General features: G+C 41.6%; 1 protein-coding gene across 1 annotated transcript in view; it reads left to right on the top strand.

The window, feature by feature from the left end:
• Nucleotides 1-20,867, top strand: part of ush2a (Usher syndrome 2A (autosomal recessive, mild)) — a 1,183,552-nt gene that overhangs the window by 977,126 nt on the left and 185,559 nt on the right. Inside the window, exons 57-58 of the mRNA XM_078556364.1 lie at nt 7,025-7,179; nt 9,544-9,742. Of these exons, the coding sequence (XP_078412490.1) occupies nt 7,025-7,179; nt 9,544-9,742 (354 nt within the window). The remainder of the gene's footprint in view (nt 1-7,024; nt 7,180-9,543; nt 9,743-20,867) is intronic.

Genomic DNA, 20,867 nt, shown 5'->3' with positions numbered 1-20,867 from the left:
TTCCTGGCCCTGGCTGGGCCTTAAAATCAAGCTTTCAGTAGAGGGAGTCAGAGAGAAACCAGACCGGAACAATGGAGGTAATGTTAACTTTTATTTCCTGGTGAATAAACTGGTCATAGCGAATCAGCAGCCCATTTTACACCTTGGTCAAATTTCTTCTCCATACAATGGAAAACAGGAGGGATGCATTTAGTGCACTACACAGATATTCTACTTATTGGGCCTTATGATATTAACAGAAGAACATAGGAAATAGGAGCAGGAGTAGGCCATTTAGCCCCTCAAGCCTGCTCTAGATCATGCTCGATCCGATTGTGGCTTTAACTCCACTTTCCTAAACCCCAATAACCTTTGACTCTCTTATAGATCAAAAACTGTCTAATTCAGCCTTGAATATATTCCAAAGTTTAACAACCCTCTGAGAGAAGAAATCCCTCCTACTCATCTCCATCTTAAATGAGAGACTCCTTATTTTGAAACTGTGCCCCTTACTTCTAGGTTCCCCCACGAGCTAGGGGAAACATCCTCTTAGCATCTACCCTGTCAAGCCCCCTCAGAATCTTAAACGCTTCAATAGAGCACTTCTAAACTCTAACGAGTATAGGCCCAACATGCTCAACCTTTCCTCATAAGACATCCCTTCATCCCAGGAATCAATCTAGTGAACTTTCACTGAACCACTTCCAGTGTAAGTATATCCCTCCTTAAATAAGGAGACCAAAAGTGTACGCATACTCCAGGTGTGGTCTCACCAATGTCTTGTACAGTTGAAGCAAGGCTTCCCTATGTTTATACTCCAACCTTGCAATAAAGGCCAACACTCTATTTGCCTTGTTAATTACATGCTGTACCTGCATGCTAACATTTTGTGATTCATGTATGAGGACACCCAGAGGACACCCAGATTCCTCTGTGCTGGAGCATTCTGCAGTCTCTCTGCATTTAAGTAATGTTCTGGTTTTCTATTCTTCCCAACAAAGCGAACAACCTCACATTTTCCCATATTATGCTCCATTTGCCAATTTACGAATGGTTACAGTGCAGAAGGAGGCCATTCAGCCCATCATGTCTGTGCTGGTTCTCTGCAGGAGCAATTCACCTAGTGCCACAACCTAGCCTTCTCCCCATAGCACTGCATATTCTTCATTTTCAGATAATAATACAATTCCCTGTTGAATGCCTCAATTAAACCTGCCTCCACCACACTCTCAGTCAGTGCATTCCAGATCCTAATCACTCGCTGTGGGAAAAAGCTTTTCCTCATGATGCTATTGTTTCTTTTGCCAATTATCTTAATTTTCTACCCTTTGGTTCACAATCCTTTCACCAATGGGAGCAGCTTTTCCCCAACTGCTCAGTCTAGACCGTCATAATTCTGAATACTTCTATCAAATCTCTTCTTAACCTTCTCTTCTCCAAGGAAAACTGTCCCAACCTCTCCAATCTACCTACGTAACTGAAGTTCTTCATCCCTGGAACAATTATACTGAATCTCTTCCATGCGCTCTCTAATACCTTCACATCAATGATAAAGTGTGGCACCCAGAACTAGGTGCAATACACCAGTGTTTTTTTTATTCTTTCACAGGATGTGGGCATCACTGGCTAACCCACCATTTTTATTGTCCATCCCTAATTGCCCTTGAGAAGATGTTGGTGTGATGCCTTATTGACCGCTGTAATCCATGCGGTGCAGGTACACCCACAGTGCTGTTAGGGAAAGAGTCCAGGATTTTGATCCAGCGACTGTGAAGGAATGGCGATATAGTTCCATGTCAGGATGGCGTGTAGCTTTGAGGGGAACTTGCAGTTGTTGGTGATGGAGGGGACATTGTCTGTAAGGTACCATTTTGTGTAATGCTGTTGATTGACTAGTCTGTGAGACAGCTCTTCCAGTTTTGGCGCAAGCCCCTAGGTGTTAGTAAGGAGACTTTGCAGGATCAAAGGTTGATGCTGGGTGATCCATCTAGTTTCATTCCTTTTTGTAGGGTTTCTAATAGTTTGGTACAACTGAGTGGCTTGCTAGGAAATTAAAGAGGACATCTAAGAGTCAACTACATTGCAGTGGGTCTGGAGTCACATGTAAGCCAGACCAGGTAAGGATGGCAGATTTTGTCCCCTAAAGGGCATTAGTGAACCAGATGGGTCTTTACGACCATCAACAATGGTTTCATGGTTAGTAGTATTAGCTTTTTTTAAAAAAATCCAGATTTACTAATTAAACTTAATTCCCACCAGCTGCCATGGTGGGATTCAAACCCATGCCCCCAGAGCATTAGTCTGGGCCTCTTCATTATTAAGCCAGTGACATTGCCACCACCTTCCTTTATACAACTTTAACATAACTTCCTTGTTTTGTGCTCTATACCCCTATTAATAAAGTCTAGGATACCGTATGCATTACTAACCGTGCTCGCAACCTGTATTTCCAAAATGATTTATGCACATATACACCCAAGACCCTCTGCTCCTACATCCCCTTTAGAATTGTACCTTTTATTTTGTATTGTCTCTCCGCATTCTTCCTACCAAAATGAATCACTTCACATTTCTCTGCATTAAATTTCATCTGCCACGTGTCCGCCCATTCCACCAACCTGACTATGTTTTTTTGAATTTCTAAACTATCCTCCTCACAGTTCGCAATACTTGCAAGTTTTGTATCATCCAAAATTTTGAAATTGTGCCCTGTACACCAAGGTCTAGGTCATTAATATGTATCAGGAAGAACAGGGGTCCTAAACTGGGGAACTCCACCACAAACCTGTCTCCAGTCTGAAAAACTTCCTCAGCCACTACTCACTGTTTCCTGTCACTCACCCAATTTCATATCCATGTTGCTGTTGTCCCTTTTATTCCATGAGCTTTACCTTTGCTCAAGGGTCTTTTAAGCAGCATTTAATCAAATGCCTTTTGGAAGTCCATGTACACCACATCAGCAACATTACCCTCAACAACTCTTTCTGTTACCTCATGAGAAAAACTCCAAGTTAGTTAAACAATATTTGCCCTTAGCAAATCCATGCTGGCTTTCCTTAATTAACCCATGTTTGCCCAAGTGATTATTCATTTTGACCCAAGTTATCATTTCTGGGAACTTCCCCACCGCCGAGGTTAAACTACCTGGCTTGTAGTTGCTGGCTTATCGTTACACCCTTTTTTTTGAACAAGGGTGTAACATTTGCAATTCTCCAGTCCTCTGGCAGCACCCCTGAGTCTAAGGAAGACTTGAAAATTGAGGTCATTGCCTCTGTAATTTCCACTCTCACTTCTGTCAGTATGCTTGAATGCATCTCATCTGGTTCTGGTGACTTATAAACATTAAGTACAGACAGCCTCTCCAATACCTTCTCCTTATCAATTTTAAACCTGTCAAGTTTCCAAATTACCTCCTTTCTCAGCATAACCTGTGCACCACCTTTCTTGGTAAAGACAGATGCAAAGTATTAATTTAATACCTCAGCCATGTCCCCTATCTCCCTGCGTAAATCCCCTTTTAGGTCCCTATTGGCCTCACTCCTCCCCTTGCCACCCTTTTACTATTTATTTGCCCATAGCAGACTTTGGATTCTCTTTTATATTAGAGTCCTGGTTCTTTTCATAATCTCTCTTTGCTTCTCTTAACTGCTTTTTCAATTACCCTCTGAAACTTCTATATTTGTCCTGGTTCTAGGTTGTATTCTCCCCCTGACAACTTTCATAAGCCCGCTTTTTCTTCTTCATCTTAATTTCTATCTCTATCGTCATTCAGGGACCTCTAGATTTGTTTGCCATACCTTTCCCCTTCATGGCGCCGCTGGTCATGGAGAAAGTGGTGGTGAGGTGACTTCTTGACAACTGAATGGTTTCCTAGGCCACTTCACAGGACAGTAAAGAGTCAGTTATATTGCTGTGGTTCTGGACTCATGTATAGACCAGACTGTGTAAGGAGGGCAGATATCTTTCCCTAAAGAATGCTAGTGAACCAGATGGACGTTTACAACAGTTCATTAGTTGCATGGTCACCATTGATAATTCTAATTTTTATTCCAGATTTAATTAATTAATCAGCCCACCTAACATTGGGCCTATTGAGACCCTTAAGTGGCCAATTAATGGCCAACTAAGTGCCTCATCCTGCCCCTGCTGCTTTTTACCCATGCCAGGTGGGTAGCCTGGCAGCTTTTACTGTGCAAGCTGATGGAAGTGAGAGTGGAAATTGCGAAGGCACTAGCTTTACTTTTCAAGTCTTCCTTAGACTCAGGGGTGGTGCCAGAGGACTGGAGAATTGCAAATGTTACAATCTTGTTTAAAAAAAGGGCGTAAAGATAGGCCAGCAACTACAAGCCAGGTAGTTTATGCTTTGTGGTGGGGGAACTAGAAACAATAATTCAGGTCAAAACTAAGTTAGTTGGGTAAATGTGGGTTAATTAAGGAAAGCCAACATGGATTTGTTAAGGGCAAATTTTGTTGGGCAAGTGCAGGGGGTCATTGGGGGTCTCCTGTGCCCCACAAGATCATACCCCCCCTTAACCCTACCCCCCCCCCACCACTCAAATCCGACCCCCGCCCTCCTCTTCCATCTCACTGGCGCCTGCTATCCAGGCCCCAGATTTACCTGACGTCCAGCCTTCATTAGCTCCTCTTCTTTGGGTACTTCCTGTAGTCCCAGCAGTGGCCACCACTCGAATCTGATGCTGTTGGGACTACAGAGTTGTCTAGGGTGGGACTTCCTCCTTACTGAACGCTAAATGGCCACGGGACGACTGGTATCAGTGGACATGTGTTCCCCGTCAACTCTTCAGGTGGCAGGAAACCCCACCATCCTCTGGTATGTGTTTGGGGGAAAAGAATGAATCAAACTCCTTCTGCAAGTAAATTACATATTAGCAACAATGAGTTTATACAACATATATGAAGTCTTGAAAAGTTGTGCAATCATGAAGCTCTAAAAGAGATTGTAGTCCAAGTTCAAGTCTAGATAGAACATAAGGCAAAACCTGTCAATGTTTGTTACAAGGGAAGAAAGACCAGAAACAGCAAGTTAAAAAAAGAATAAATTGGGAAACTGTGAAAGGTTAGGCAATAAAATTGTATTTGTCAGGGTCCCAAAAACAGTGCATGGAAGGAAGGAATATAAAGTGGGAAAAGACATAACTCTCAGGATTTTCAAAGTCTTTTTGAAATTTCAGATTAGCAACACTTTTGTTAAACAGATGTGTCAATTTTGTTAATAATCACATAGAATTTCTGTGAGGTTCTTTCAATCGTCTGCTGGAACTTTGGCAGTAACATGGAGCAGAGGAATTTTGTTGTTTCTCTGGGATTTCTGCTGAAAATTCAACAGACAATCAAGATATTTCCACAAAAAATTGTAAGTGAGTTTTTTTATTGGTTCAAATTTTACATTCACTATAAACCAATCAGGACATAGCATCCTTGTGCAAGACTTTAACGCAATCAAAACCCATCCGCATGCATAGAGTTGAAATCAGGTCCATAGATTTTCTCTGTTTTATAAAAATAGACCTGTTTTCATCCAAATGTGATAAGATTTATTGCAGGAAGTAAATCTTAAGTGAATTAACAAAGCTTTCCTACTGTTGAGAAATCATTAATTTACACAAGAGAAGCATAATTTACACAAGAGAAGCCAAGTTGTATAGATTGAACCAAGAAATCTGAACATAATTATTGCCTCATGCATTCACCTTACTATTGAATAAAGTAATTGAATGATTCAAACCAAGCTTAAACTAACTCAGTCTGCTTTCAGAGAAATTGGAGAAACATGGATATCCGGTTCAGGTCACAAGAGGGTTCTATTGCCACCATTCTGGATTATGCTACTGTATGAGTAGATGCAGGGCAGTGTGAGGCAACTCCCACTGCACTACATCTACGTGCACAATAGCATAAATGGTAAGATGCTCAGGCACTCAGACCACTTTTGGGAATGATTCTAGCCACCGAATTTGAGAAGGTATTTACAGCAGACTCAAATTCATAACATCAGTACCAGACATCATTAGGAAGGACCAGCTGAAGCATGCATCTTGCCCAGGAGTCAGGGGAGTGATTACTGCACAACACAGATACATCCATTTGTATTTCAGAATAGGCTGCAAAAAGCTGGAGCATGCATAGAATGCATTCTTCATTCTTTGCTGATATCATAAAATTGGAAGCAGCTGATGAGAAAACAGATGAACTCTTGAATCCTGAGAATTGCACCCTAATGAGGTAAGAACCTGGACCTGGCACTGGTGCATTATGGCCACTTAAACCACTGGCTTAACTAAAACAAACTGACTAGTGACGGCCATTGTTACTCTCCTAAGTTATGGCTGCAGTGACAAGAGGCTCTTTTGTGTAAATTACCAGTTTTTAACATGCAAAAAAAACTTTGCTAATGACTTGGCGAAAGCATAAATCATATGAGTGGTTACATTGGTCTGACCTAAACACAATCAGTATTGCTTGCTTAAAACATGTGGAACAGAACTTCTGACTTGCAGAAGACAAATTTGTAGCACATTCTGCAAAATTGGCATTTCTGAATCATAACAGGTATTCAAGTACAAAAATCAAATCAAATTTGAAGGAAGAGCTGCAATTACTTCATTTGATTAGTGACAGGGAAGGATCAATGATACTATTATTTGCTTAGCAGCACCAAATAACTGACGATGGCATCATCAGAGGAGGAACAATAAATTTTCGAAATTATTATGACCTCATTTGTTCAGCTAGCATTCAGTCCTCACTATAAAATGGCACCAGGCCAGTTTGTTCATTACTGGCCCCAGGATGCAAGAAATACCGTTATTTAGTCCAAAGCCTACAGAGTGGCTCTATTTTTAATGGAACTGTTTGCAGAAGAGTAAAAAGGTACTAAGAATGACAAAAGCGAGAGATATATTTAAAAGCTGACTGAATAATGGCTGGCTTGGAGCAGATTTACAGGGTTTTGCATGCTTTTAAGAGTTGACTTTCAGCTGATTTGTTGCTTTTTGCATCTAAACAGTATCTCTTATTGAACTAGGCATTATCACACGTTACATTGTTCTACGCGATGGGACTGAGCGTTTTCGTGGGACAAGCTTCAGTTTCACAGATACTGGAGGCATTCAGCCATCTCAGGAATACACCTACCAACTGATAGCTTGCACAATTGCTCAGTGTGCAGTCAGCAGCAAGGTGGGTGTACTGCACATAACAGTTTGAAGGTCATATTAAATTCCACAGTATATTTATTAATTCATTAGTTTCTACTTTATTAATAATAATAGTCACTGTTCCTTTCCTTCTCCGATCCTCCTCCTAAACACCATTTTTACATATTCGTCCCCCTCCCTGCATCATCAGTATATTAAAATCAAGACTTATTATATCCCTTTTTGGAAGTTCAAAATACGGAACTACTTATTTCCCTTAGGGCCAGATTTTCATGGAGTCGGGCTGACTCTTGAGCCATTTAAAATGGTAGGACCCGGTTCCATAATTCCCAACCCCATTCCCAGCACCAGCAATTTTCACCAGCACAGGTGGGTAGTGAGCCCTCAGCCTATACTCCCAACCTGACCAGTCTCATTGCGGGGGTAGGCATCTCTTAGGCCTCTGCAATCAGCCCAGCTTCTCCATACTCATGGTTCATGGCCCCTCAGTGGATTTGTGAACTATTGTCTGGATTCAGGAAATTTTTGAAAGATAAGTTCAAAAGGTGTTACCCTTGCTCCCCTGCCATTCCCATGGCCCCTCATACTCTCCATGCCAACTCAATACCAACTCATGCTCCAAGCCGTTCCTATTGGCCCCTCATACTCTCCATGCCAACTCAATGTCAACTCATGCTCCCAGCCACTCCCATGGCCCCTCATACTCTCCATGCCAACTCAATACCAACTCATGCTCCCAGCCACTCCTATTGGCCCCTCTTACTTTTCATGCCAACTCATGCCCATTCACCCAGTTTGCACTATGTACATAACCAATGAGCTATATAATAAGTGGCAAGTGTGGAACTGCTGAAAGGGAAAAAAACACCCATTCAGAAATATTCTTTGAGAAAAAACTGTTGTTCCTACAATGCTATAAAACTGTCAGTCAGACAAACCATTAAAGTAACAATATCAGAGGCTTCAAAAACTTCACACGATCTGGGCTTCCACCGATTCTCATTATGCTTACTTGGCTGAGAATCCAGACCAATAAAAGCATTAGCCCAGCAGTGAATCTGTTTTGACAATTGAAATGAATTGTAGACTTTGCTTGATTGACATCTTTAAGAGGTAATAATAAGTTGTTCTTTCTGTGATCTTGTACTCAATATCTGTGTTTATTTGGACAATATTAGATATCTGAAGTGTTTGAAGTCTCTGTTAATGATACTATAATAGTCTGTCTGATTCACATTTTTATAGGGTTGTAGGAACAGCAGTTTTTTTTATCAAAGAACATTTCTGAATGATCTTTTATTCTCAGCACTTCCACATTAGCTATTGTTATTATAGAGCTCATTGGTTAGGTACATAGTACATGCTAGGTGAATGGGCATGGAAGGGACATGATCTGGCATTGAGTTGGCATGGAAGGCATGAGGGGTCATGAGGGGTGAGTGGGGCATGAGTTGGCATAGAGGGTATGAGCAGCCATATGGAGTGGCTGGGGATTTGAGCTGGTATCAGGCATAAGGGCTAGAGCACCTAATGGCTTCTATTATAACTGGACAAGGTCCCAGAGAACAGGTGGACCTTCTAACCAACCCACCTTGGCACTCGCTTGCCCCCGTGGCCACCTACAATTTGTTTCCAGTGTGGCAGGCCTGCCTCTTTCGCACACCAGACCCTCCCGCAGTGAAAATTGTGTGTGACTGAGCACTGTAAACTGAGGTGGGCCTGCCAAGGCAGGATATTTCCTGGCTCAAGCCTGGTTTCCTGGGTAGCAAAAACCTGGTTCTGTGTCTTCCTTTCCTCCTACAACTTACATGCTTTTAAAGCCCAAGCTTGATGACACCTAATCATCATTTCTCGGTATATCCCATCTATTTCCTGGTCAACTCATCTGTTCTCTTCAACCTTAGGCCTTCAACTTAGTATTTCAATTTAAAAGAAAATCAGCCCACCTGCATTTTCAAAATTAAAAGATTGTCATACATGGAAATTGTAAGTATGATATAATGATGTTTCAGAATAATAACATGGGAGGTGCCTGTTTCCATCGTGACATCAAACTTGTCTATCAGTCTAATACAAAAATGTGAAAGGTCATCGATCTGAGATGTTCATGTTGTTTCCCACTCCACAGATGCTGCCTGACACACTGAGGATTTCCAGCATTTTCTGTTTCTATTGTCTATCAGTTAGTGAGTTTTGGGATTCTCAGATGACCTTTTATGCAGCTATAATTATATATTTTGGGGGAATTAAGTATATATAAATATATTCAGGTGACCCTCGTTTAGTATGTCTTTTATTATTTCATGAATTCATATTCTGGTGCATTAGCTGATGTTGCTTGATAGTTGAGAAACTGTGCTATCAAACTTTTTTTTTCATGTCATAGGTTGTTGCAGCAACTGTCCAAGGAGTCCCTGAAAAAGTCTACTCCCCAACAGTGATTGCACTTAATGCAACCTCTTTACAGCTTATGTGGAGACCACCAGCTAAGCCAAATGGTATAATACATGAGTACCAAATCCACCAGATTGAGGCACGGCTGATCTATACAGACACTACTAATAGGATGAAGTTCGTTGCAGCAGGTTTGGAGGATCATAAAGTTCAATGACTAATATTTCAATGTTGTCTTTTGAATTCTTCCATTTGCAGCATAACAGTTCGGTAGTGCGCCATAAGGCTGAGTGAAGGTTGCAAGTTTGCACTCATATTTTTTCATTTGTTTCTGTTTTCCATTGGGACATCTGCAGGATTATGGAAATGACAAATATGGGCACCCAATGTGGGGACAAGCTTACTTTTCCTCATCCTGCATGCAAGCACACAAACGCACACCCGAAAACACATGCAACTGTGGTAGATATTAATGTAGCATAATTTCAATAAGACTTCTACTTAAAAGTTTACCCTGCTTAAATTATTCCTCTTCAGATCAAAATTGCCCCTGATTGTTACAACTTGGTTACGCGTTTCTAATATAAGCAAGCTGTTAACTCCATTGGTCACGTGGATTATATAGATTCCAAAACTACAAATATGCAATGCATTTAATTACAGTAGTTAATAAGATCCACGGTGGTGCAATGGTTAGTGCTGCTGCCTCACAGGTCCAGAAACCCCAGGGTCAATCCTGACCTGAGTGTGGCTGTGTAGAGTTTGCATGTCCTCCCTGTGTCTCTGTGGGTTTCCTCTGGGTGCTCTTGTTTCCTCCCGCTTTCTAAAGGTGTGCTGGTTGAGTGGATTTGCTATCCACCCTGTGGTGGACTGGCCCCCTGTCCTGGGTGTACTGTGCCCATCCCCTGTTGGACTAGGCTCTGATTCCCCATGACCCTGAATTGGATGAAGTGGTTCTTAAAAAGTGAGTTAATAAAATTACCATATGCTCTTTAAAGGAATACAAAAGGGTGAAAATAGCTGATTTCAATTCATTAGCTATATCTAAATAAACCTGAATAGTAACCTTGTAATGTTAGTGTATTAAAATGCAGAAGAGACACTATATCCCTTAAGGGTTATGAACAGAGAAGATAAAAGTGCAATCTGTTTGAAGTATGACCTCTGATAATTGCCATACTTTACAGATACTTACTTATTTTCCATAAACATCCCATATATTTTGTGACTGTCAACCACAAATGAATTAGGTGCACATATTTTTCGCACGGAGATAGATAAAATGTAACTTTTTACCTTTTAAAGGCTTTGAACAGTTGTTGTAAAATAGTGGATTGTTCCTTTAATCTTGTCCATCACTGTAATATGAGCATCATTTGAAATATTGGTATAAATGGCTTGTAATCCAGTAAATCAATGTACATTTCCTCTGGCATGATTTCTCTTTTTTTGGCTGCTGTGAAGTGTTTTCTGACAGCTTATTTTTAATTACATCTGAGCCTAAGAAACCTGATCTTATAAAGTGTTTCAGGGGGAGAGGGCAGAGTGAACAGACATGCCATGTGAAATCCAGAAGTCATTCATAATTCTCTTAAGACAAAAAAGCATTAAGTAATTGAGGACAGGAAGTTCTCACTTAATTATTTAGGGGTGTTATCAATGCTTTAAGTAAACTGAAGTATTTTCTACAGTCTCACCGAGTGTAATACCTTTGGGACAGGGACAGCAGCCATCATCTTCTCATGTTCTTTAATGCAAATAGTAAATGGCAGCTTGTCAATATCAGACCTTTTTATATCATTTATTACTGAACACTTCCAGTATCCTGTAAAAAACAATTTAGATGACAGTTATGGCATTGTTTCACTTTGTGTTATCAGTATTTAACAAATGGGCCAACTAATACTCCAAAGGAGAATTGCAATGATCATTTGTTTTAGGTGCTGCTAGAAGGAAGGATGATACTGCCCCCTTCAGCTCAAGTATTTTCACACGCATTAAAAGGGGCACCATGATTCTGAAAAATGTGCTCTCCACAACCTTTTCCTCAATACATTTTTTTTTGCAAAAATATAACCAATAATATTTAAATGCATCTGTGCATTACTTTCTCCTAATGCATCCTGACAAAAATGCTTGATATATTTTTTAGATTCTCCTTCCTTTCATAGCAGAATATAAAATGCCATGGAGCTGATAAGACTGCATTTTCTTAACAGTCAAAAATAAATGTTCGTCCAATTTTGTAGTTGTAAATAAATCAGCGGATCCAATAAAAATATTAACTTTGTTCGATAAAGTAAAAGAATAACAGACTTCCGTTGACAAAGAAATACTAGCAAAGCACGAAAAACCAGGCCTATATTTTCCAATGGGAGCGTATGTCTGTCAGGATGAAAACTCAGCCTGGCCTGGAGATGCCGACCTATCTTAACTGTATTTCTAAGCCCGAAGGTTATTTGCATGTGGCAGACAGGCTCCCTGCAGCCATGGAGATATGGAGATGATTCAAATTTGGGGACGTGGTACAACAAAAGAAAGTGACAAACATTGAGCTGCTGTAAAAAGATTTTTGTTTTCTCTCCCAAATTATTGGTATCGATGATAGACTTGCATGTAGCCCTGCTCTGAGTGTTGTCCTAACATGCAGCTCCAGCATCCAGGATTCAATTATGGTTAACCGTGGGAAATGCACTGAAGGCTACATTTCCCTCATTTAACTTAAATTGCATATACCGAATGTGGGCTGGCACATTTTAGGCTGCCCACTAAGAAATAGAAGCGAATGGGAGTTGTGGCAAAGCGCATCCCTTACCAAGCTTTGCTCCATAGGTGTTCTTGATCTGTCAAAACAATAGTGGGAAGCAGGCAGAAAATCTGAACTTTTTTTTTAACAATGCATGGATTGGTATTGCATAGCTATGTTACAAAAGCCTAGTAAAAATCTAAAAGTAATGAGTCACTGCTGTTTCCCGGTAGTTCCTCCTTACCTTGTGAGATGTGGAGTCTCCTCCCCCTACAAGGCAAACAACAACCAAGAGGCACAACCAAAAGTTGAGACCCAAACTGAATGGTCATACTCTTCAGAATGGAAGGGGACCTGGCACAGTGGCTGGTACATGGAGCATGTAGATGTGTACTGGCCTCCATAAGGGCCTAAGCACTAAGTACTAAGTGGGGTTCAAGCCAGGTAAGTTACCTGGTCTCCTGAAGAGATGCAAAATCTGGATGTACAACAGATCTACTCCCGGATTTGGGAAGGTGATCCTGGATAACTTCCATAGCGATGAACAGACAAGTTTGCAAGGGCCGGTGGGTGCAGAGATGCACTGGTACCTGTATCGTCTTCCTGTGCTGCTGAGAGCACATCCAATGATTCCACAAGCTCCAACAGGATTAACACAGGAGGGTCCCACTAGGCGTAATCTTGGTATAACCATTGGAATTCCATCTCAAGGGATTTTAAATCTGATGAAATTTGAGGGGCCCAATCTTATGTCTGTAATGAGTTTTGAATGAGTTAAAATCTCACCAATAAATCTGAATTCAGCACTGGACATTAAACTAAAATATGCTGCCTTGCCTGGGTAGTTCTTGATAGTCCAGATCTTCCAGCCTCCAGAGGTACCCCAGAAGATGTGCTGGGGACCCCTAAGAAACCCCCATGCACTTCCTACATGGGAACTGCCAGGGCAGTTTCAACTTCCATTGAGCAATTAGCCTGCATCTGGAACACTCTGAAGCTCCGACTTAAATTGGAGTCTTCTGATGTTTCAGACTAACTTAGCAGAATGGTCCCCAGGAAACTTTAGAAGGATTAAAACCAGTTCTAACTCCTGGGTAACTACACTAGTGACCCCTGTACCCCCAATTAACTCCTCACCACCAAACTACCCTCCAACCACCTGACTACCCCTGACCATCTCCTCACCCCCGACCACTCTCCCGACCCCCTGACTACCCTCTGCACACCCCCAAGGCTCCAATGCTACGAGAGAAGGAGACCAGGAGCAGGTGTGCTCTACATTTCTCAGGAAGGCCAGTTTGGAAGTCTGGGTGAGAAATGTGGAGCTTCAGTGCAAGGTAAGTAAATAGGAGCAGAGTGGCAATCCAACGGTGATTGCTACTCCTTGGAAGCGATGTCTTCTCTATTAAGTGGAACTCCAATAAAGCAATTTTGATTTAGGTATTAAGATATCAGCTCTGAAATTGCATAGACTACAAACCCAGTGGTTGTGCTGCTATCGTATCCACTGGTGTCCTCCAACACTGAACCCCAGGTTTGTTCATTTGAATAAGGCACATTGGTGCAAGTTGCACATTGGGCACATCTTTAGTGGCAGTTTGGCCCATGCATGCGAAAAACCTGAACATTCACCTACTCCTTGAGGAGTTACCCAGGTACCCTTCCTGACTCTACCACTGCACTGATCAGCCCCCAAATGAGGGAACCAATAGAGGACAGGAAAAGTCCTGTTTGGATGCTGCTGGTGGAGCCACTTGTGTCCTTGTGAAGATCAATTTGTCTCCTCTGTCTTGGCGTACTGACTGCCACTACTTCAGGTCCCTATATGTGGTCAGCACCAGGCACTCTACACCATTATGTGCCTTGCATGGTGTGGTCAGAATTTCTGCCCTTTGCAAACCAATATAGAAACTCCCAATGTCAAAGTGGAGAGCACTTGAACCCTATTGGAAGTTCAGGAACACCCTGAATTTTATATAAAATCTATAAAGCATTAAATTAATATAGGAGATTAACTTTATTATCTTAATCTATGTAAAATATTCAAATTCAAATATCTGACTCTGGGTTTAATTCCACCTGTATACTGTTTTTTGGCATGCCTGGCCATTCAAATTCATTTATACACATTAATCTGTTTACTTTAAATAGGCTACTGTCTGTACTAAAATAGCACAGCAATAAATTTATGCAAAGGTGTTAATAGGTGCGCTAAAAATAGTAGAGCAAGGGAATTAAACGCACTGATCACAAGATGTTTCACACTTCGAAGTTGAAATCAGTGTGTAATATTAATAACAAGTTCATTAACACATTAGTATGTAGTTGCTTTGTTCACTATTCATTGAAATAGCAGAGAGGCTTCACAAAAATGCATTCATATTTTGCCATTAACACTGTAAAGTGCAATTTCAACTTAAAAACAATAACTTTAAGTGATACCACACCTGCTGTACTCTTAAAAGTCTAGCATGATCTTGGCTAAACAATTTTCTCAAAATTTACAGATTCACAATTTCAGGAAAGATATTGGGTAGAACTTTAATCCCCAGGACAGGTGGGAAAGGATCAGCAGGGAGGGGGGAGGTATGTTCATAAAAATGGTAAACCCGAACTCAATTCTCCATGAAAGCACCTACTTCCAATTTAACAAGGATGGGTTGTTGGGCTGCGCAAATAACTTGATCTCAAGAGGTGAGCCAGTAAATACATATTAATAAAGCCACATGCCTCAGATTTTAGCAGGCATCTGGAATTTGTTTTTATTCTTCCATGGGATCTCAGGGGCAATTAGGAATGGGCAATAAATGGTGGCCTAACCAGCGACACCTACATTCTGTGAAAGAATAAAGAAAAGGGATGTGAGCATCACTACAAGGTCAGCATGTGGTACCCATCCCTAATTGCCCTTCGGAAGATGGTGGTGAGCTACCTCCATGAATTGCTGCAGTCAGTCCATGTTGTATAAGTACATTCATAGTGCTGTTGCCATTGTCATTTTCAGTGCCTAGGATGTCAGGTGGTCAGACCAATTTTATCCCTTTTTGACTTTTCTGTAGTGGTTTGGTACAACTGAATGGCTTGCTAGGCCATTTCAGAGGGCAGTTAAGATTCAACCACACTGCTGTGGGTCTGGAGTCACATGTAGGCTGGACTGGTAAGGACAACAGATTGCCTTCCCGAAAGGACATTAGTGAACCAGATGGATTTTTACAACAAACCAGTAGTTTCATTGTCGCCATTACTGAGACTAGCTTTTAACTCCAGATAATTAATTAATTGAATTGAAATTCCATCCACTGCTATGGAGAGAAGTGAACCCAGAGTATTAGTTGGGGCCTCTGGATTACTAGTCCAGTAATATTACCACTATGTACCCTTTAATGACCTTTGGCCTGTTTCCCAGACCTCGGGAAATCAAGCAACTAAAGGAAGGAGGGAACTGCCAGGTTCAGCCGTCAAGAACTTTTCCAGCATTGCTTTGGGGCAGAAGGATTAGGTGTACTTCTCCCCTTACATGCCACAATCTCCCTCTCTCTCCATGTCCTGATGCTGATGCCACCCCGCCCCCACCTCCCCCCCTCCCCAGACCCGCAATCTCTCTCCCACCCCTGGGATCTATTCCTCCCATGGATCTTTCCCTCCCCCATCCTGCAAACTCTTCCCCTGCCCCTCTGGGATCTCTCCAACCTCTGTGGTCTCCAACAGAGCCTTCTACACCTACAACCAGCCAGCTTCTTGGCCAGATGTCAGGTGGGAAACAGAGAATATGTAGACAGTTGTAGAGCATTTTCTGCCACAGTTTTAGTCAAGGCTCCAAAAAGACAAGGTAGTGACTCAAATAGTAGCAGAGCTATGAGATCAATCTTGAGTGCCCTTCACTTGCATTAATAGCATGGTGATGCCCTCAAAATGGGTATCTGTTAAGATTGGCACTAAAGCTAGCTCCTTTTTAAAAGAGGCCCAATGCTGGGTGTCCTAAACTCCCATCTAGTTCAGGCGGTAAGCCTCTTTTAATATGGAAATTGCTATCCTATCGCCATTTTAAGTTAGGAACTGGTCAATCCCCTGATGGATTGAGCAGAGGAGGACTTCTAAAGTTGTGTCAAATTATTTTTGTGCACCCTAGAAGAACAGGAGCATGTCTATTAATTCCACAAAAATAACCGGATTCACATCTGGCCCCAGAACTTCCATTCTCTCTGATGACACCACCACTGCCCCCACCCAGGGTTACCTTGCTAATAGCAGGATTCAATCTAATGAACTGCATCGGGATGTCTGCCGAATTTAAATGAGGCAAGAGCCTCAAAATGACAGTGGCCTCTTTGCCACTGGATTGGGTAGTTGACCCAGTGCACACCCACAGTTGGTTGTACAAAAGGTAAAATTAAGAAATGAAAATTGGGAGAGATGTAAAACACCTGGCTGAATTGCCCATTTTTACAGTATTGCCCAAAGTCAAAAGTCCCCCCAAGAAGTTTGTTCTTAAGAGTTTGTTTAGATTTCTTAAATCAACTGCAATTTTTAACTGTTTAGAAATGTCAGCTCTTTTAAGTTCATTTCTGAAGTTTTCAAAGCAGCAGACTGGAATCCAAGGTCTGGATAGAGCGGGTTTATGGAACTGAAGGAGGTTACAAAAATAGGGAGGAGCAGGCTATGGAGGAATTTCAAAACAAGGAGGTAGAGATCAGGAAGTCAATGCTTATCAGTGAGAATGGGCACAATGAGTAAACAGGGATTGGTACAAGATAGGATACAGGCACCAGAGGTTTGGATAAACTGAAATTATGGAAGACCAGCAAAGAGAATTTTGGATTAATCTAGTCTGGAGGTGACCAAAGCATTTTTGAAGATTTCAGCATCAGATAGGTTGATGTGAGGAGAGGTGCAGTGAACAATGTCGTGGAGGTGGAAGTCAGTCTGGTAGCCAATATATGAGGTTGGAAACTCAGTTTGGAAATGAACAGAAATTTGTTTTTATTGAAAAATAATCAAAGTTACATCTCCTGACATTAATTAAGTGTATTTTTATTGAATTATGACACATTAGCCTGGGAAGAAATGGTTTAATTATTCTTACTGTGCTTGTGAAAAGCTGCATTCTCCCTGTTCCCCATTCTTGTGATGTGAAAGCACCTCAAAACTCATGTAAATTAAGCAAAGAATATATATTGTGTGTTTGAAAATGGCGTTCTGCGTCATAGAATATAAAAGGTCCTTGAGACCATTAGCAATCAAAAACAGTCAAATTCTGTCCAATGCACTTAAATCAGCAGACAGCTCACTATCCAATTCATGACTCATGTGCATATGAAATAAAATCCTAAGAACAGCAACAAGAATGACAATAGAGTAACATTTAATCCTCAGTTAGTTATTCCTCTTTATTGTTGTACTAGCTATTTTTTCATTTGAAAATTATGCAATACTGTTGTATAGTCAGCACATTATAAACAGCCTTGATAAATTTGTGTCATGGTCTGACTCTGATGGAAACGATTAGTGAAAATTAAACAAATCTGAGGCCTGAAACAAATTGGATAGAAAAACAGAACATTGATTAAGCATCATTATCACTCTGTAAATCGATGGATATTGCAAGAATGCAATGATTGGAACTTAAAGAAAGTTCAACAAATCAGTTTCAGGCTCTACAAAGTAACCTGAATACAATAAATGCTGGAAGCAGCTTCAATTTATTTTGAATGCATGTTAAAAGCAAAATAAAACATTTGTAGATTTTTATTTATCAATTTAATATTTACTTTGCATCAACGGGGGAAGTGTCTCCATATTATCACTGCTTTTTTTGCTTTTGTGAATTTTTCCAATTATCAAATATTTTGATCTGTTTTTCCATTATAAATTCAGTGCTAAATTCTGTCAGATTTCCATTCATTGGGTAGCCTCAACCTGTTCTGAAAGTAATGTCATCTTACCCTCTTACACAAATCGTAAAAGGAGTTATTTTCTTTCCGCTTGTCTGCTTTGGATTTGGACCTTGCCTTCAGGAGTGAAATGTCACACTGTTTAACCCACCATGCAAACTACTCCATGCAACTTTGCTTTAATTAACTACAAGTAGGTAATTGCTCTTAATTGATATAATTTAGTGAGATGGTCGAGGTTTCCTGTTCTGTAGAGATGACCGGCCAAGAAATTTGACATCCACCCAAAATGTGCAAGAAACCGTAATGCAGCTACTTAATCTGCTGACACATGGCAGCATAGCGTCCAAACCAAAGTCAGGCGCCAGTGGTCTCCTTCAAGTGTTACTGGTGAGTTGTGGGCCCTGCACATATGCTCTGCTGCAGCTTACCAGTTGTGAAAGGACAGTAAGCCTGATGGCCCCCATGCTGAACAAATGGCAGGTTGGCAGTGGGGTGTGATCAAGGGGGCAGTGGGTGCAGTGGTCACCTCAAATCAAATAGCAGCTGGCAGACTTTATCTATGGGCTTTGGAGGTGTGCTCCTGCTTCTCTTGAGCCCAGAAAATAAAAATTCTACATTTCCTGAACAGCTTTTATTATATATTGCATCAAACGGGCTGTTTCTCAGACACAATTCACAGACAGCCGTGAATTGAATTTCCACCCTGACTGTTTTGTAACAGGAACATTGCGTTTTGCTGAGATTGATGATTAAGAAAGGCATTGAGTCATTTTCGTTATTATGATGCCACGAGCAAGTAACAAAATGACATATTTCAACAAAATGTAGATCATTTCATTGATAAATGAACAAACTGTGCTGAAAATCCTCAAAGCCCTCACCCTCACATCTTCTCAAATTCCAAATCTCACCAGAATTGATTGCCAATTGGATATAGAATATTGGGGCCCAGTTAGGGCAACTAATGGCAAATATACCTCCTTCATGCAGTACATTAGGCAGAATTCCTGGCATCTAGCCAATTCAGGCTCCATAGGCGACATCACAACTGGCCTGCAGAAAAGGTTCCCAGGCCAGCTTTGTCAGAATTGTGAATTTAATAAGGGAGAAATGTAAATTGGTTTCACTCCAGATTGCTCATTCAGATTAGGAAACACTGATGCCAAAAGGTGTGTGGAACTTCCAAGCTAGTGGCTGTGAAACCCGATAGTCCCTGAAAACAGGCAAATTTGCAATATGTGACTAATCCACGCCCATTGTTTCCTATGCAGGCAGTGCACCAACTTACTTCTGTCTCCTCATTACCATGATTGTAGCTTGTAGCCAGTGCTAACTGTACAGTTGACTGGCTGCACATCTCAACAAGGGACCCAAAATTGTGAGGGGCTAGCAACAGGTAAAGCCAGCCTGTACCTCTTAAAGGGGATTGACTGGAGCAGATATAGGAAGTCAGTGAACAACTGATTCTGAGTTGGGAAATTCACAAGAATAACACCCCATGGGAGAGGGAGAAGGCTGCAAGATTTTCTGTGCTGAAGGCATTGGTTGAGGAGAAGAAAAGGAGAAGGGAGGGGTTCTGTCTGCAAAGGGTTGGGTGGGGGGACATGGGGGAGCGGCATCCAGGCAAACACTCAGAAGGCAATGCAAGCAGATAGCCAACTTTAAGCCCTGAAGACCTGGATGAAGTGCCACAAAATGTTCAGTGATCTCACAGGATTGGTCAAGATCAGTGAATGCATCCTCAAATGCCATATCCCACCAGCTGCTCATCTAGCCTCAGACACGGAACCACACCTTAGCACTCAACTAACAGCCATCTCTATCAATCAGGACTTGCACTTGACATTCATAGCTTCACCTCTCCTTCACAACTTAAACACTGCAGCAAGCCTCACATCCACATCTCACAGCTTGTACACACTGCCTGCTATGTTCCCCAACAGTTACTACCTGCTGCATCTGGTTTTGTGTTACCTTGTCCTGCAAGATAGGGGGATATAGCAGCATCACCCAAACAAATTGCACCACACTCACTGACTCTCTTCCTCTATCCTGCAGGACAAGATAGCTCACAACTAGAGGCAGCAGACTGTAATTGGCAGGGGCCAGGCATGTCTGCCTGTTCTTACCCACATAAAGGAGACAGTGTTCGTTGTCATTGGAGTGGCCATGGCCAGCGAGCGGCAGGGCTGAAATCATTGAGAATGATGGTATGTTCATACCTAATCCTCCTTCTCAAATTCAACTTCCTCCTCATCCCACAATCTCTCCTGACTTATACGCAGCAAATGGTGTAAACACTGGGCCCCCTGCCTACAACCCTTTCCTTGTGCCTTTTTCCTTTAGGATACAGAAGAACTGCAGCTTGGTCAGACAATGGTGGAAAAGCAATAGGGGGAAGAGCAAGAAGACAGTGATGATGAAGAAATACCATCACATGATCTGGCTCTCAGCCACCACCTCAGATATTAACACTGCATATTCTTTAGAGGATAGCTTAGAGACAGGATATACACATGGTGAGTCAAGTGGGATCAGTTGACTGCAGCTGAGGCAGGTGCGAGCTCCCAAGAGCATGAATTTCCACAGGAGTTCTGCTGCAGAAAACTCAGATGAGCATTTTGATGGGGCAGGCTGCAGAAGAAGGCTGATCAGTATGCGCAATGAAAGAAAGGC

The sequence above is a fragment of the Cetorhinus maximus genome, chromosome 14, assembly GCF_964194155.1.
Source record: "Cetorhinus maximus chromosome 14, sCetMax3.hap1.1, whole genome shotgun sequence".
NCBI lineage: Eukaryota > Metazoa > Chordata > Chondrichthyes > Lamniformes > Cetorhinidae > Cetorhinus > Cetorhinus maximus.
This window is presented reverse-complemented; position numbering and strand designations above follow the sequence as displayed.